Genomic DNA, 17,378 nt, shown 5'->3' with positions numbered 1-17,378 from the left:
GTGCGACTAAGGATTGTTGCTGAGTTTTGCTCCAACTCAGCATTATCCTGGTGCAAAACAAAAGACCCAGCTCGAAAACCCATGATACGGTAGGGGTTCAGGAAACATTCTTCTACAAGCAATGACAGATTAGTGCTGAAGGGACCAACTTTATGTTGTGCTTTTATAGAACTGGCAACTACTCTCACACAATTAACACAAAAAGGCCTTGGAGAAAATTAAACAACTGAGTCATCCCACTGCCATTGCTGAAACTACTAGAGTGACTCTATAACTGTAACTGGGCTGCTGTTTATGTTAACAGAGTCAGGCCAGTCAAAATGGGTCAGCTGACTAGGGTGTGTTAAGCATGGGTGTGTTCTAAACTCAACTCTATTTAATCTATACATATCTAATTTACAGGAGGTGTTGCTGTCCGAGTATCTACCCCCTCTATGGTTGAACCGGTAATATGTTACTGCTTTGTATAATGTTGGAAATCTGATTCATAAAAGCCTTGTTTTGTTGTTATGATAGTAACAGTATAATGATAAGTAAAAAATGCAAGTTAATGGTATTTACAAAAGCTAGTCACCACACCCAGTGGCTTATGGGATTTTGCTCAATGGCTTCTCAACATACGATTAGCACCTTTCAAAGACCCCCTGTCCTGTGTGTCATGTCTCACAAAAGACGTTTGACCACATCACCCCATGGCGAAGAAACAACACCAACTTTCCTTCATTTTGAAGAGCAGCTGCGCCGGCACCATCTACAAAATCATTAGCAACAATCCCCATTTGTATCTGGCCAAGAAACCAACTACCTCGCCTGGACAGGGCCACAACACCAGCCAGGACATTACCAGACTAGTGACACAGAAATCTAAGCAGAAGACCAGAAGGCAATCCTTCTCTATCAGGCACCTTGACCATCACCATCAGAAATGCTTCCCCACTCCTGCCATTCAACAGGAATTAAAGACACATTTCTATGAAGAACACTAAAAGGCCACGCAAAAGAAACCGAACACTTACCTGCTTTTGTGTTAAACTATTTTAAATTGTACCTATGGCTTCTTGCTTGATTCACAGCTGTGGTTGTGATAACACAATATACATAATCAACACACGCATACATACATAATCTGTACTAGTGGATAAATAGTGCTATGCGGGAACCCTCTAGCACGCCAACTGTGATCCCATTACTAGTGGATGAAGAGGATCAGTATTTGCCACCACCGCTGGCCCGCATGAAGATATCACCAAAGAAGGGGATGCTTGAATGATATCACACATATAAATTGATGGGGCAACAATTGCCCTCTTTAAACTATTCTGAGGATTCTGTAAGGACAGAAGCTATTAGCTAGAAAATCTTCTCTTTAAGCTAGTATTTATAATGTGGTCATTGAGTTGCGCAAATCCAGCAGCACTTCCACTAGTAGTTTATACCACCCCCCACCCCAACCTGCGTCCTGATGGGATTACGCTGCAGGACAAGCCTCTGATTAGTTGCCAAAGTAAGCAAACAGACAGGTGATATACGCTGATGGGGAGTTAAGGTAATGTTTGATGATATTACAGCAACAAGACTTGCTTTTGACCCAACAACCTCCTGTGCAACTTTCACATTAGTCTAATTCAGCAAGGCGTAGAATAAGAGGGTGGCAGAAGTCTTATATCATCATAGCTGTTGAGAGAAGACCGTCATACAGAAATGTAATAACAAACTCCTGGTGTGATGAAATCCTGCGGTACATTAAAAAGATCAGGTTTATGGACGGACGGTCCAGCTTCTTGCGTTTTAGCTCAGGGTATTCTTCTAATTGGGAAAGATAGAAGCATGGATAGGAATCAGGAGAGAACACTCGCGCCTTATGTCATCAATCGGACATGTCTCAGTCTCTGGAAATGCATGGATTTATTGGCAAAGGAAGAATATTTACCAACTCACAGTGGAATTGGGATTGAATCATCACAGCTATTATATGAGTCTTATTAAACTCAGGTGTTAATAAACATCTCAATGTTAATTAATTTGGGTGCAGAATTTGATAAACCTGAAACACAATTCCTACTTAAAACACTTGGGGCCATATGTAGGAAGCCTAATACCGGTCGGTAACGGCCGATTTTCGGTAAATATCCCGTTACCGACCGGTATTTAGGCTTTTGGTATGTAGGGGGCATATTTCAGGATTCGGTAAATTACCGAATCGGTAAAATTACCGATTCGGTAATTTTACCGATTCGGTAAATACCGAATCCTGAAATGATATGTAGGGGGAGTGTGTGGGTGTTGTGGGGATTCATTATTTACCACCAACTAAAAGTTGGTGGTAAATGATGAATAGCAGGAAAAAAGCATTTTTTTGCACTTTGAAGTGTGCAATGTGGCAGACATACATGCCCTTATTAGGGCATGTATGTGTGCCACATGTGCACACATGCAGGAATCAGGGGTGCAACAGGGTGTCACTGTGACACCCTGCCACCCTTGATTGTGCTCCCCCCATTACCGAATCAGTATTTACCGATTCGGTAATGGTAACTGGCTTCCCATTGATTCCTATGGGCCTCCTGGCCCATAGGAATCAATGGGAAGCTAGTTACCATTACCGAATCGGTAAATACCGATTCTAAAATTCCGACCCATTCCGAATCGGTAAATATTAGCGATGGATTACCTACATAGCATTTACCACTTCATAAATACCGAATCGGTAAAATTCGGTATTTATGAAGTGGTAAATGTTAGGCCACCTACATATGGCCCTTGTTGCCTATTTTTCTGTGCATAAGGTCTGGCTCTAGCAAATGTCAAGATATTGAGATAAAAGTTAAATGGAAATCCCTATCGATTTTGATAATGTCATAGATGTGAATGCAAAAACATTTGATTAAAATGACATCTGTTGTCACATACAACATCTTGGCATTAATATGCAAATATCATAATTCTAAACATTATCTTCTTTTTTTTAATACGTTTTGGATGTATATCTTTAATCCAAAACTAATATATTGTTAATGAAAATAATCCAAATTTAGCAAGGCTTCAGCCCTTCCGGTCCACATTTGGACATGCTTGCTTTACAGTGACCATGTCACGTGATCTGTGTAAACACAGTATTATAGCAGGATGTCTCGAAGTGAGTGCACACCTACTGACGGAGGAGGACATCAAGACAAGCTGTATGAAAGGAAAGGAAATAGCCAGCTCAGGAAGGCAAGACAGTGAGTGGTGGTATCTATGGAGTAGAAGGACTTAATGTAAATGGGACTTAACATTAGCAAACATCTAATAAATGGCTGTGAGGTCTGGTGTTCCATAGGGTCCTAGGCATATGCCTAACAAAGATGAAGTTCTCTATGGAGATATTTAGAGTTTATAAAGGTAAATTATTGTTTGGTCAACTGCAATAATAAACAACTGGGAACTAATTCACAAACGTAAAGTTAGACCAAAAGTCTAACTTAGACTAAAGTCTGACTTGACTACTTTTTTGTATTCACAATGGTAAGTTACTACTAGTCACTTTACTACTAGTAAGCTGACTTGTAGTAACCTACCTTTGTGAATACCGAAAAGTAGTAAAGTTAGACTTTTGGTCAAAGTTAGACTTTTGGTCTAACTTTACCTTTGTGAATCAGGTCCTCAGACTTCATGTCTAAACTGAGAGTTTGGGTGTAAAGTTAGATTTTAGGTATAAACTAGACTTCAGGTCTAAACTTAGAGCCAGATTCACAGAAGTAAACTTACACTTTTGTGTAACTTTACTACTTTTTGTTATTCACAAAGGTAAACTGAGACCAAAAGTCGAACTTTACTTCTTTTTGGTCTTCACAAAGGTAAACTCAAACCAAAAAATGGAACTTTACTAGTAGTAACTTACCTTTGTGAATACCGAGAAGAAGTAAAGTTAGACTTTTGGTCTAAGTTTACCTTGGTGAATACTGAAAAGTAGTAAACTTACAAAAAAGTGTACGTTTACCTTTATGAATTGGGCCCTTAGACTTCAGGTGTAAATTTAGACTTTAGGTATAAACTAAGACTCCAGGTCTAAGCTAACCCTTGCGAATTGGGCCCTCAATTTCTAAGAAATTCAATAATACCCGCAGATAACCACAACTAGTGAGAATTAGTGAATGCATTAAATAATTCAGGAAGCATAATAACCAGAGATAATGTGGTTACTGCAATATAAGAAAAAGCACTAGAAGCAAACTAGTTATTTGCTTATAAAAAAAACAACATTGCAATTTGAAATACGTATTTGTAAAACATTTTTGGTACAATCTATTGGAATAAGAGCCCCAACGTTTTGACCGCGCTGTCATAATTTTGAAAGGGTCCTTGTTAGGACAGGAGAGCGCAGCTAATTTCAACAGTCATCATTCAAGGGCCACTGAAGGAAAAAGCAGCAACAAATTTCTACGGTCAATTGGTAGAAGGTTAGAAGAAGGGTTCAAAAAGCTGCAGGTCAACTCTTTTTGTGCTTATGATGCTGGCACCAAAAGGAAGTAAAAGGAGAAACATCAGAAAGGCCCAAGGAAATGAAATAGCCAATATAAGATCTAGAAAAGAGAATCAGAAAAGAAGTGGAGCACTAGAGATGACAAAGGAGGGAAGGAGGACTCACCATTGATACCATAAGGTCGAAATGCACGACGCTCGGTCAAAACAGACAGAACCACTTCTTCTCTGAACATCAGCTCCCGGATCACACCGTCCCCTCCATGGAACTGCCCTGCACCCCCTGTGCCTGGTTTCAACTCAAACCGGTTGAGAATAACTGGATACCTGAAGTGGTAGACACAGAGAGAAAACACTGAAAAGATCAGAACATGGGAAGATTTACAGAGCTTAGAAACAACACCCCTCATTACGGGCCATATGTAGGTAGCTAAATACCGGTCGGTAACGGCCGAAATTCGGTAAACATGCCGTTACCGACCGGTATTTAGTCAAGTGAGATGTAGGAGGCCAAAAACCAGTTTTCGGTAAATATGAAGCGGTAAATACCGATTCATATTTACAGAATACAGATTTACCGAATCGGTAAATATGAAGTGGTAAATATGAAGTGGTAAATATGAAGTGGTAAAACAGAAAAAGACATGTAGGTCAATACGGTAATTATGAAATCCATGATAATCGGTAATTAAGAGTCGGTAATTAACATGGATTGAAAGCAGGTGGTAAGCATCAACAGTGCATATAAGCAATCCCAAAATGCAACAACATGGACAACATGGCCGCTCTGTATGTCATTGCAAGGCGCCTACGTCTACAGGCAGCAGGTCTGAGGATTTGGAGACGGGAGGAACGCATCTACAGACAGCGCATCACACTCTTTCAACAGACTGACGCAGAGATACATGAAAGGTACAGGCTACACCCACAAACCATCATGGACCTGATCAGGGACCTGCACCCACTCCTGGACCAGCCAACAAGAAGGGCGCATGCCATACCACCACATGTGCAGGTGCTCTGCAGCCTACATCTACTAGCATCTGGCAGTTACCAGGGGGTGATAGCTGCGGTGGGCGGTGTATCCCAGAGTTGCCTGTCCCGTTTCTTCAGGAAGTTCCTGGATGCCATGATGCAGAGAATGCACCACTACATCAGCTTCCCAAACACACAGGCTGAACTGCAGAAAACGAAAACTGACTTTTATCACATGGCACAGTTCCCCCATGTCATTGGCTGTATTGATGGCACACACATCCCAATCTGCCCACCAGCTGCCACTGAGCACATCTACAGGAACAGAAAGTCCACCCACTCCATCAATGTGCAGGTAATCTGCGATGCAGGGAACATCATCACTGATATTGTAGCGAAGTTTCCTGGGAGCACCCACGACTCCTACATCTTCCAGAACAGTGGGATCTACACAGGACTGCTGTCTGGAGAATTTGGAGACGGATACCTGCTAGGTAAGTAACAGTGACGCCCCATGAGACTTGCAAATCATAGTGTATTGAGACATGTGACTGATGGTTCACTTTCACTCACCTAGGCGACAGTGCATATGCCGTGCGGTCATTCATCCTCACTCCCTACCTACACCCATCAACCCGGAGTGAGAGACGATATAATGTGGCACACAAATCTACACGCAACGTGGTGGAGCGCACGTTTGGACTATTGAAAAGCAGGTTCCGCTGCCTCCACAAAAGCGGAGGCGCACGCCAGTACACACCCATCATCTGTTGCAAGATCATTGCCACTTGTGCAATGCTGCACAACCTTGCCACAAAGAGAGGTACAGAGGTGGAACTAACCGATTTTGAGGACAATGAGGATGATTCAGGTCAGCCAGAGGACAACGCTGCTGGAGTGTCAACAGCAACAGATGGGAGAGAGAGACGGGCAGAGATCACATGCAACTATTTCTGAGTAAGTAAGTGGACACAGCCAGTTGTTGTATGTCATGACGTAGTTTTAATGCGGCACTACGCCACAACACCAAAAATATGCCATTCTGGCAACATTGCGTATGTACAAGGAGTAAGTCCAGGGTTACGTCACCCAGTAGTATTTGGCTATGCGGTGCAGCATTAATGCTTGCGTCCACGCGCTACAGTGTGGGATGGCACGGATTGAGCCTCCACACTACTGACAACCCCAAGCCGCCTGCTGCTCCTGCGGGTTTCTGGGACCGGGGGTGTTATGCTGCTCCTGCTGCTGGTGTCGATGCTTTCTGCAGCATCCCCTGCACCGCTTGTGGCCGCCTGACTGGTCAATAGCACCTCCAGGGCACTGGTGACCTGCACCGTCCCCCTAGTAACGTCGCTGCTGCAGTGTGTCAGGCCCTCCTGCATGTTCACTGAGCGCCGGCAGAGTAGTGAAGTTGCAGTTGCCAGGCGGTTGAGTGCCCTGGTGTGCCTGTCTCCCCTCTGGCGTTCCCGGCGCCTTGCAGCTCTATCTGCGTCTAACTTGCTGCACAACAGCTTCATGGACTGTGACACGTCCCGCAGGCCCGCTGCCATGTCAGTAATCCCTCCGCCATTGCGCTGATGTTCCTGTCCATGTTTTTGAATGTGGTTCTCAGTCCCCGCACATGCCGCTGTACTGATATGACTGCCTTTGTTTGTAGGAGCCGCTGCTTGAGCATGTTGCCCTCGAGTCCCGCAAAGACACCATGGCTGTCACCGTCTGCTGGTGGACTCTGAACCCGCGACCTGCGGCGCCGTCTTGCACCCGTGTGTGCTCCCTGTGAGGTGGTGGGCACAGTGGCATAGCTCCCATCCTGGGGCATTGTGTTTGGCTCCGGGCCCCTGCTGTCGTCCGATGAGGTCTCTAACGCTGCCAACCTGCCAGCAGCACGCCTCCTCGGCATCGCAATTGCAAGTGGTGATGTGGGCGGTGACTCATGCATGAGTGGTGATGCGGCCTGTGGTGGTGGTGATGCAGGCTGTGGTGGTGGTGATGCAGGCTGTGGTGGTGGTGGTGATGCTGGCTGTGCAGTACTCGTGCTGGCCAGAGCTGACCTGTCTTGCCGGTGTGCCCTCTCTCCTGTACCATGTGCAGTCCTGCGCGATGTTACATCTGTGGACAGAAATGCAACATCAGCTCAGTGTCCCTGAAGGGCTGCATTGCAAGCATCACAATAAATTCATGTAACACTCTCACATTGTCCTCTGCCTGCTTTTGGCTAATGTGTGTAGCATGCATTGTTGTCCTGTGCTATTCACTTCATGGTTGGGGGTTCCCTGACTACATCTCCCATAATGCATTGCCTGTCTGCACTAACACATGGACTGGAGTGGGATACTCATTTCACAATGGGGGATGTGGGATAGGGGTAGGAGGGGCTACATTGCTGTGCATTCGTCTTACCTTGTTGGGTGGCGGCTCTGGCAGAGCTGTCGGCATCTCCATGCCCCACGGCGCTCTTGTGCTCTATTGTGGCCTCCACCAGCTCCTCCAGTTCGGTGAGGGCAGGTGCCCAGTTGATTCCACCTCCAGTCTGGCTGGCCTCCTTCTGGATTTCCCCCATCTTCCTCTTTGTCACAATCCTCAGGTCGTACCAGCACTTTTTGAGTACCTCAATGTCCCTGTGGGTCACTCCCACAGCATTGACCTGCGCCTGGATACCCAGCCATATAGTGCGCTTCTCAGACTCCGGCACTTGCAGGGACTGCCTCCCAAACAGCTTCTGGTGCTGCTTCACCACCTCCTCCACTAGCACCTGGAGTTCCTTGGGGCTGAATTTCATCATCCTCCTCCTTTCCCCTCCATCTCTCTGTGTCCTCTGGCTGGACATGATGATTTCGAGCTGCACAAACAGGCACTGGCTCCCTGCCTCTCCTCTGCACTCCAAGCCTCTCCAGAGTCTGTTGCTTGTGTGCACCTGCCTGGGTGTGGCCACTTCCTGGTTGGGTGGGGTGTGGTTGCACAGGATTGGCTGTTTCATCCAGTCATGTGATTTTCTATTCCCGATTCGGTAAATACCGATTCGGTAAATACCACCTCGGTATTTACCGATTCGGTAAATACCACCGCGGTATTTACCGATTCGGTAAATTCCGATTCTTGAATACCGAATGTTACCGATTCGGTAAATGTTACCGAATTATTACCTACATATAACTTACCGATTCTTAAATACCGATTCGGTACGGTTCGGTATTTAAGAATCGGTAAATTTTATTTACCTACATGAGGCCCTAAGAGTGGGCTTGCAACATGAAACATTTGCCAAGTAACACAAATGTGTACTAAGCAATGCCCTATCATACCATAGAGTACCATAACAAACTTTCAAATAAAAAAAAGATATGGTGCAGATCTAAGTTCAAGAGGAAGCACAACACTTAAAGCACTCGGATGAAACAGTGTTTCAGAAAGCAGATCTTGCTGGGGAAAGGTACTGCTAAAATGTGATTGGAGCAGTACTAGATAAGACAATAAACAGGTGATTTTTTCATTACGTACATTTTTTAAAAATCACATATTTACACATATTTATCACGTGAAGCGTAAAAAGATGAAACAGGATTTGGTCAAGTAACTAAACCAGGATCAGAATCCACATCTTCAAGTTACATAATCAACAACTAGCCACAAGACCATGTTATAACAATGACAGTAATGTGCTGGTTCACGTGTAACCTGTTATGTGCTCTTCATTCATATAGTATGGAAACAGTTCAGATGAATAAATTACTTACCTTCGGTAACGCCTTATCTAGTAGAGACAGGATCTAGCCGCAGATTCCTTACCTTTGAATTATCCCCAGGCACCAGACTGGATCTGAAATGTTTCTACAGCAGTACCACTGCGCGCTGGAAGAGGGCATTGAGTGACTCCGTAACAACATCGTCCTTCAGATATGATGTTGACAGAGTCCATATAAGGCCTCCCCTGACACGCATACGTCAGTTTCTTCCGTGATCACATTCTGCGCTAAAACTCACAGCCACTTATAGAAACAGCTAGGAAACAGTGTGCCCAAAAAGAACCTTCCTTCTGTAAAACGTTTGTTTCTATCTTTTCCATTTACCCAACCGAAAGACACGAGAATGCCAGAAGGGATCTTAGAAAGGAAAGGGCAAACCAGTTCACAGAGCGTAAAGGACGGCGGGTCAGTAAGGATTCGACAGCTTGATCCTGTCTCTACCAAAAAAGGCGTTACCAAAGGTAAGTAACTTATTTATCTGATAGAGACATTTAGCCGCAGATTTTTTACCTTTGAATTAGATACCCAAGCAATAGCATCCCAAGAGGTGGGTCTGCGAACTGGTCCACAAAAGATCCCTGACTAGGACTAGATGGGCTTATAAGAGAGAGAGTGACCAGCTGTCGGAAAGGAAGGTGAGGGAAGAAAGTGCCCCACCAGAAATATTATGGCAATCATGAGAACAAGACACCCACCGCGGAAGAATAAAGATGGTTTGGAGGGGCGTGGCTTGAAGTGTCAAGATGGCGGTCACACTCTAAGAGTGCTCCGGACCCCTCCGTCATCCGCTCTGCCATCCTTGTGCATCGCTGCCTTTACTCATACCTCGAAACCTGGGGCTATCCTCCTGGGCTGGAAGTGAGTGTCCTGGCAAACTGCGATGTCCCTGCGGGTTGGGAGGGCTGCCCAGCGACGATCGGACTGGCGGCCCAGCTTACGGGCTGATTTCACCCTTTCCAGCCGGCTGTAGAGAGCCCAGCTGCCTGCGCCACGGCGAGTGTCACCCACCCTGAGGTGACTCCCTGCAAAGTTGCAGCTGGCCAGGAGTCCATCTCAGCTGCTGCAGAGAAGATCCGGGCCCGTCGGGGCCTCCTGGTGCGGAGGCTCTGAGGGAGTCTGACGGCGGGATGGACCCTGGATACGCCCATGCTGCAGCGCGCCGCATGCCTGTGGCGGGCCTGGGAGCGACTTGTCCTGAAGGTGCCTGAGGCCCGAGACCCTGCGATGTGGGTTGCCCCGTGCCTTCGGGGCGCCCTGCGGCTCCTCTCCCCGCCTGCCCAGATCTGAACTTCTGTAAGGGGCCAGCGCCCCGATTCACTGCCTGGCGCTCGACCCGCGACATCTATCTGGGCCTGTGTGCGCGCCCCTTGGAGTGTCTGAAGGTGGAGGTGCACTGACAACCGCCACTGAGAGATCCGGCGCCGAATGCATGAGGCGGGCCGTGAGACCGGCCGGAATCAATACTGTGTGATCCCCCTACACCTGGAAACCGCCTCTGTCTGTTCTCCAATGGTCCGACAGACTGCCGAGAGAGACTAGCCTCATGAACCCAGAGACTCTCCCTCGCTGATCCCTACCGGTCTCACTGATCGCCGGTGGGTCCTCAGGGAATGCGCATCCTGGCCTCCTCCCACCCAGCTTAGCAGCAACTGTCCTCCTGGGGACCCCTCTCCTGACACACAACCATCCTCGCAGAGGTGGGCGGCAGGGAGAGTGACGCCGCGGCCTGGGAATGCATGCAGCCTGCTTGAGGCCTTCTGGAGTCGCCATTGGCCCGCAGAGGCCTGATTTATTGCCTCAACGCTGTGAGCAGGAGATCTCCAAGGCTCACCTCCATGTCTAAATAGGTGGGCTGCACCACACACCGCAGAGACCCTGACCTGGAGGGGGCCCATTTGTCTACTGCTGTGGCCGAGGTGTGGATGTACCCCCCGAACCCTGGAGGGGGGTGGAGTCGACTGCGAGTTTGCACAGTGGTGGGCTGCTGAGAAGGCCGTATCTCCCCCTAACCCAGCCGGAGGAGCGTCGCGACGGAAGATCTCGGCTGCACTGTTCACGCAGGTGGAGCCGGAGGGGGGGAGGTTTCCACCACCCTTCCCTCTCCTCTCTCCCCCCCTCCATTGAGGCACTCGGGTGCTGACGACCTACGCGCTGGACTTGCCCCGCAGGGGCCCACCTATCCCCCGAGCCTGTGCACATCTCATCGCCTTGGGCAGCCGTGGCCCCCCCCCCTTGGTGCCACGATGGGAAGGGACCGCGTCCCTAAGATGCCCGCTGCACAGACCCAAACCAACATGGACCAGTACACCACAACTGAGTGCAATCCAACAGATGGAACGCCAGGGGGCCCCTTCCTCCCCGGAAATGATCTCTCGACTATACTCCAAGCCATCGGCGCCGCCCAGCCCTCGGTGGAGAGCAAGATTGGCGAGGTACGAGTGGATGTGGCCCTTATTCGCCATGATTTGCGCAACGCCACAGCGCGGATCTCAGAAGCGGAGTCCCGCCTATCGAGGATGAGCTTGGTCAGCTGAAGAACCAGGTAGCTCACCTGAAAACTCACACTTCGGAGCGGCACCGTAGGGCCGAAGAGGCTGAGAATCGCTTGCGCCGCAACAACTTGCACCTGGTGGGTTTCCCGGAGGGCGTCGAGCAAGGCCGAGCAGACACTTTCGTGGAGACGTGGCTGAAGTCCTGGATGCCCAAAGACACGCTTTCAGCTTGGTTCGTGATTGAGCGCACTTACCGCTCCCTGGCCCCTAAGCCGCCTTCTGGTGCCCCACACCGTCCCATCATCGTGAGGATCCTCAACTTCCGGGACAGGGACGCCATCTTAAACGCAGCCCGGGGTCAGGGGCCCCAGAGGTACCAGAACCACACCATCATGCTCTTCCTGGATTACGCAACCGTCCCGTTTCTCAGGCAAAAGACTTGCCCCCTCCCAATGAACAGAGGAGGCGCAAGCAGTCCCGCAGGAGAAGGGGTCGGCGAAGGGGGGCATCTGCATCGCCCGACCTGGGAACCCGGGGGCCCAACACCAGTAAGGCCCCTTCAGCCCTCCGAGACCAATGCTGAGCCAGCTCCGCAGACAAACTCCATCACGGCCCGGATCCCTCCGGTGTTCTCCGTCCGCAGCTTCGGACTCTGACCTTTCTAGAAGTCCTGTGCTTCAAGGAACCAGTGGGGACACTGGTGTCTGAATTGCAGAGACCCCAACTGACTACTGTAGGAGCAGAATCCCCATGAACATTGCTCACTCAAAGGAATGCCGATGACACTATCATATCCGCCATTGTGGAGGGGTCCACAGTTACCATGCAGTGCCCAGCTAAGCGTTCCAGCTTAGCCCATTGTTATTGTTAACGTACCTTTTTGTTTCAGGGTGACAGATGCTTCGGTTCCGTAAGTATAGGGAGGGGAGGGTTGGGGGGGGGGCCTTGTCCTCAGGGACGTTTTCAATCGGGCTCCTTTCGAGCCATTTCTTTTTGTCGTTCACAGCACCTCGACACTTGCCCACCACACCGTCGGAGAGCACAGCACATTGTGCGAGCCACACCTGCTCATTCAGGCTGCAGAGCACCGCTCCCCTTGGAGCCCGGAGCCCTTTGGCCCACTCCTTATAAGCACCACTCACGACCCGGATGTCTGCCAACGGTAGGTCCCTTCACGTTCTGTCCTGGAACATGAACGGATTACTAGATCACATTAAACGTACAGCAGTCTTCAAATATGCCCAGCGCCATGGGCTCGACGGGAGCTCACTGCCCCTTCCTTGCGAGATATGGATTTGACAGGCTATGGCACTCGGGCTTTGCACGGGGCTCCTGGGGGGCTGCTATCTTAATACGAAGAGGGTTCCCCTTCACCCCGGACCACATAGCGACTGACGAGCAGGGTCGGTAAGTGACCGTGTCCAGCAAGCTTGAAGGGAACACCCTGAACTTGATCTCTGTTTATGTCCCACCTGCAACACCACCTCTACCCTTCACCGCCTCACCGCCTCACAGACATAATCTCCACCCTGCCCCTGGGTCAGACCATAATCGGAGGCGACTTTAATGCAGTTATGCAACCAGCACTTGACGCGCCTGGCACGCCCTCCCTGACGAGACTGGCTCACGCCAAGAAGCTGTCTGATTGGTCAGCCGCCCTCAGCTTGTGTGATGTCTGGAAAGTCTGGAATCCTCGGGGTACTCAATATACCCATACCTCGGCGGCACACCACACGCACACTCGCATTGACCTACTCCTTCTACCTGCTCCCGATTGCCAAAGCCTTTCCATTATTTCCATCCTTCCCCGGGGATCTGAGACCATTCAGCCATGTCATTGCACCTGGGCTGTGCCTCAGCCGGGCCTCGGATGGTCTGGAGGTTGAACACGTGGTTCTTACAAGACAAGGAGGACAAGGAAGCGATAGAGGTGGAATTGCGTCACTATTTTCTCACTAATAAGGGGTTGGTCACATCTCCGAGCACACTATGGGAGGCCAATTAAGACACTCTCCGGGGAGTGGCCAGGGGTCTGGTGCACGCAAAAAAGCCGGCGCGGTCCGATCGCCTGACCCAGCTCGAGGCTCAAGCAACACGGCTGGAAACTGCCGTTTCTGACGCTTACGAAAACTGACACGCCAGGCAGCTTGCGGCCATTCGAGAAGAAATCAGACAGATCTCCCTCGACTCGGCCGCGATGCTGTGGCGCTCCTCCGTGGCCCGAGTCTACAGCTGGGGCGACAAAAATGGGAAGCTGTTACATAACTTGATTTCCTACCCCCTGGCTAACAGGATAATCCCTGAAATCCGTGATGCCGCCGGGGTCAACCAAAACACCTCGCACGCAATTGCGCAGGCCTTTGCAGAATACTACAACCAGTTGTACTCCGCTCGCGCCCCCGAGGCTACTCTCTCAGAGATGCTGGGCCAGGCGGGGACCCAGATCCCCTGTCTTACTGAGGCGGAAACAGCAGATCTAGATCTCCCCTTTACCCCAGAGGAAATAAATGGGGCTATTTCTTTCTTTGTTGAAACCTGGGAAAATGCCCGGGCCGGACGGCTTCCCGCAAGAATACTATGCGGCTACAGAAACCTGTTGGTTCCTTAGCTTGTAGAGCTCCACCAGCACGTCGCTGATATGGGTCCCCCCCCCCCCCCCCCCCTCCGAGACTGACGTGGCCACTATCAATGTGATCCCCAAGACCCTCTGCCCCCTGCGCGGACTACCGCCCTATCTCTTTAATCAATACTGAAATAAAGATTTTCGCTACAGCCCTAGCCCAGCGTCTCCGCCCCCTTCTGCACAAGCTGGTCCAGGACCAGTGAGGCTTCATGCCGGCACGCGGCCCCAGACATTGCGTACGGCGCCTTCACCTCGCCCTCGCCCACTGCCAGCTCCTTACACCATACCTGACACTCTTACTTGTAGACTTCGAGAAGGCCTTTGATACGGTAGACTGGAAGTACCTAGATGGCGTTCTCTTGACGATGGGTTTCGGCCACCATTTCTGATGCATTGTTCGAGTCTTGTATTCCAACCCCAGAGCCCCTTATCAATGGAGCCCTCTCGAAGGCATTCCAAATCCGGAGAGGTACGCGTCAGGGGTGCCCCCTCTCACCCCTATTGTTCGCGCTGGCGATGGAGCCCCTGGCCTGCCTCATTCAGAATGACCCCCGAGTCCGAGGCTGGACTTGGGGTGCTTACCATGTGGACAAAATTGCCTTATACACAGACGATCTCTCGCTCTTCTTAGCAGACCGAGAAAGCTCGGGTCCTTGATGCCTTGAGGTGCTCCACGCCTTTGAAAACGTTTCAGGTCTGCGACTTAACCAGGCTAAATCCACCCTGGTTCTCCTCCATCTCTCTAGGGTATGCTTTGATTGGCAATCGACTATCCCCATCAGAAGACAATCGTTCAAGTACCTTGGGATCTGGGTGGCTCTGCTCCCGGAACTGGAATGGGTGTTAAATAGCACCCCCCTGGTCACGAAAGCCAAAGACAACCTTAAGCGCTGGCAAACCTTACCACTTAACCCCCTCAGGAGGGGGGCACTGTTCAAGATTGGTCCTCCCCCACTTTCTATATATCATTCAGAACACCACCTTTCACTTCCCGAGCAGCTGGTTTAGAGAATTTGACGGGGTGCTCAAGAGGTTTTTGTGGGGATGGGTGAGGCCGCGTATCGCCCTAGCCCGATGCAGGATTCCACCCTTTGACCGAGGCATGGGTATGACCGATCTCCACCTATACTATTTAGCCACCAGGCTCCTTGTCATCCACGACTGGTTCACTGGGGGGTGGTCTGTCAGAACTCAGGGACCTAGACTTCCCCCAAATCCAAGCGTACTTATACGGGACCCCCATACCCTGGGCAATACCACCAATCACTAGAGCGGTCCTGGTGGCCTGGTGCACGGCCTTGCGACCCACGCGATGGGACAAACGACTCAGACAGCACACACCTCTCTGGCAAGGCTTATGGTTGCGGGAGATGGCGACCCTCACGAGCTTCCGGCAGTGACCCCATACCACTCCCTCACCGCACACATCTCAACAGGTAAGCCACTCCCCGAATTTAGCCCGTTGGAAGCGCAAGTCAGGATGGGGAATTTGGGGAGGGGAGGGGTGTTCCGGATATACCGCTCCCTAGTAAACAATGGCACGAAAACTCTGGCCCGCTCCGGTCCCGCTGGGAGGGATGGCTGGGCCCCCTGGAGGATGAGGATTGGTGTGACACCCTTGTGGCTCCTAAAAACCTTTACAACCTCATCCAAACTTCACCTCATTCAACTCTATCACTCAATCTCACCCCAGCGCGTCTGCATAAAGCAGGGCTGCATCCTTCGCCGGACAGTACACGCTGTGGACTCGCTCTGGCAGATTTATACCATATGGTTTGGTCGTGCCCCAGTCTCACCCCGTTCTGGATAGGGATAGAGTCTGAACTCACACAGATCCTGGGTTGGCAGGTCCCCCATGATCCTTGCAGTGTTAGATGGCCTGGATGGCTCTAGAGCAGATAAACAATTTCTTGGGACGGCAGTCGCTGTGGCCAAACAAGATATTGCGGTGGCCTGGGCACCGGTCAACCCCCCTAGAAAATGGCACAGAGGAGTAGATTGGTACGCTCCTCAGGAGGAACCCTTATTCGAGGCACGCGGATGCCCAGCGAAATTCAATAGGGTCTGGGGCAAATGGCTAAATCTATTGTATTAAACCCACCCCACCCCACCATTATTCATAGGTATACAGGTATTGCTCTTCAGTCTTGCTGACTCGCTTGGCTATTATCACTACAGCTGTGGTCTATACTGCCCTTAATGGACAAGGTGTGCATCCATTTGCAATGTACGTGCTGTCACTCTGTTTGCTTTTCAAAACAATAAAAGTGGGTTGGAAAGAAAACTTCAGATAATCATAACACCTAGAGCACCCCCAATGTTAACCGGAACATCAGTAGATGGGGCTGAAGACCAAGAACAACAGCTAATACCACTGCGCCAAAGCTTCTTGCCATAGATGTAAGTGATGAAGAGAGCATCAACCAATGCTGTAAAAAAGCATGGTTAACAATAACAACAGAAAGTATGGTAAACAATAGCAACAAGGACGGCCCAAGGCCATCCGTGGCCATAGGGAACACTTCAAGAGAGAAGTGAGCCCCCGGGGACCCTGCAACGTAGAACCCATAGAGGATGAAGGGTTAGCAATAGCAAAGCGGCAAACAAGTGAAGGTCCATCAGGACAAAAGGAAAGTCACAGCAATGTAAGCAAAATTACACTCCCTCCAAAGAGAGGCAGCATAACATGACTGTCCATAGAGATATCGATCTAAAAAGAAGTATGAATATGGACACAAAAGGATTTATATATATGGCTTGTAAGGAGCAGACCCATGGGAGTGGATAGCCTCTTGACCGCCGCGACCAAGGTTTGCATGGTACTGCTGCGATGTGCAGTCCGTGACTTTACGGAGAATCGCGATCACTGTATCAGCGTTTCACAGCTCCGTATTTTGCTTGAAGTGTGGCAGGGCATCTGGGGAACCAGGCTTAGTCTGTGGCAAAGATTTCATTGGGACCTACAAAAAGATACTAACTCTTTTTGGCAGAAACACCAGCGCTCTATCAAGCCCCACCGGAGATACTTACCCAGTGTTGCTGCCTGCTGGGAACTGTAGTCCATCATCCAGGGCTGCAATAATG

General features: G+C 49.8%; 1 protein-coding gene across 5 annotated transcripts in view; it reads right to left on the bottom strand.

Annotated features, from left to right (window-relative positions):
• OPLAH (5-oxoprolinase, ATP-hydrolysing) overlaps window positions 1-17,378 on the bottom strand; it is a 443,349-nt gene that overhangs the window by 39,866 nt on the left and 386,105 nt on the right. For all 5 annotated transcript variants that reach the window (XM_085604553.1, XM_085604550.1, XM_085604552.1 and 2 more), the window contains exon 25: window positions 4,628-4,788. In XM_085604553.1, coding sequence (XP_085460679.1) covers window positions 4,628-4,788 — 161 coding nt within the window. The remainder of the gene's footprint in view (window positions 1-4,627; window positions 4,789-17,378) is intronic.

The sequence above is a fragment of the Triturus cristatus genome, chromosome 5_1 (genome assembly GCF_964204655.1).
Source record: "Triturus cristatus chromosome 5_1, aTriCri1.1, whole genome shotgun sequence".
NCBI lineage: Eukaryota > Metazoa > Chordata > Amphibia > Caudata > Salamandridae > Triturus > Triturus cristatus.
This window is presented reverse-complemented; position numbering and strand designations above follow the sequence as displayed.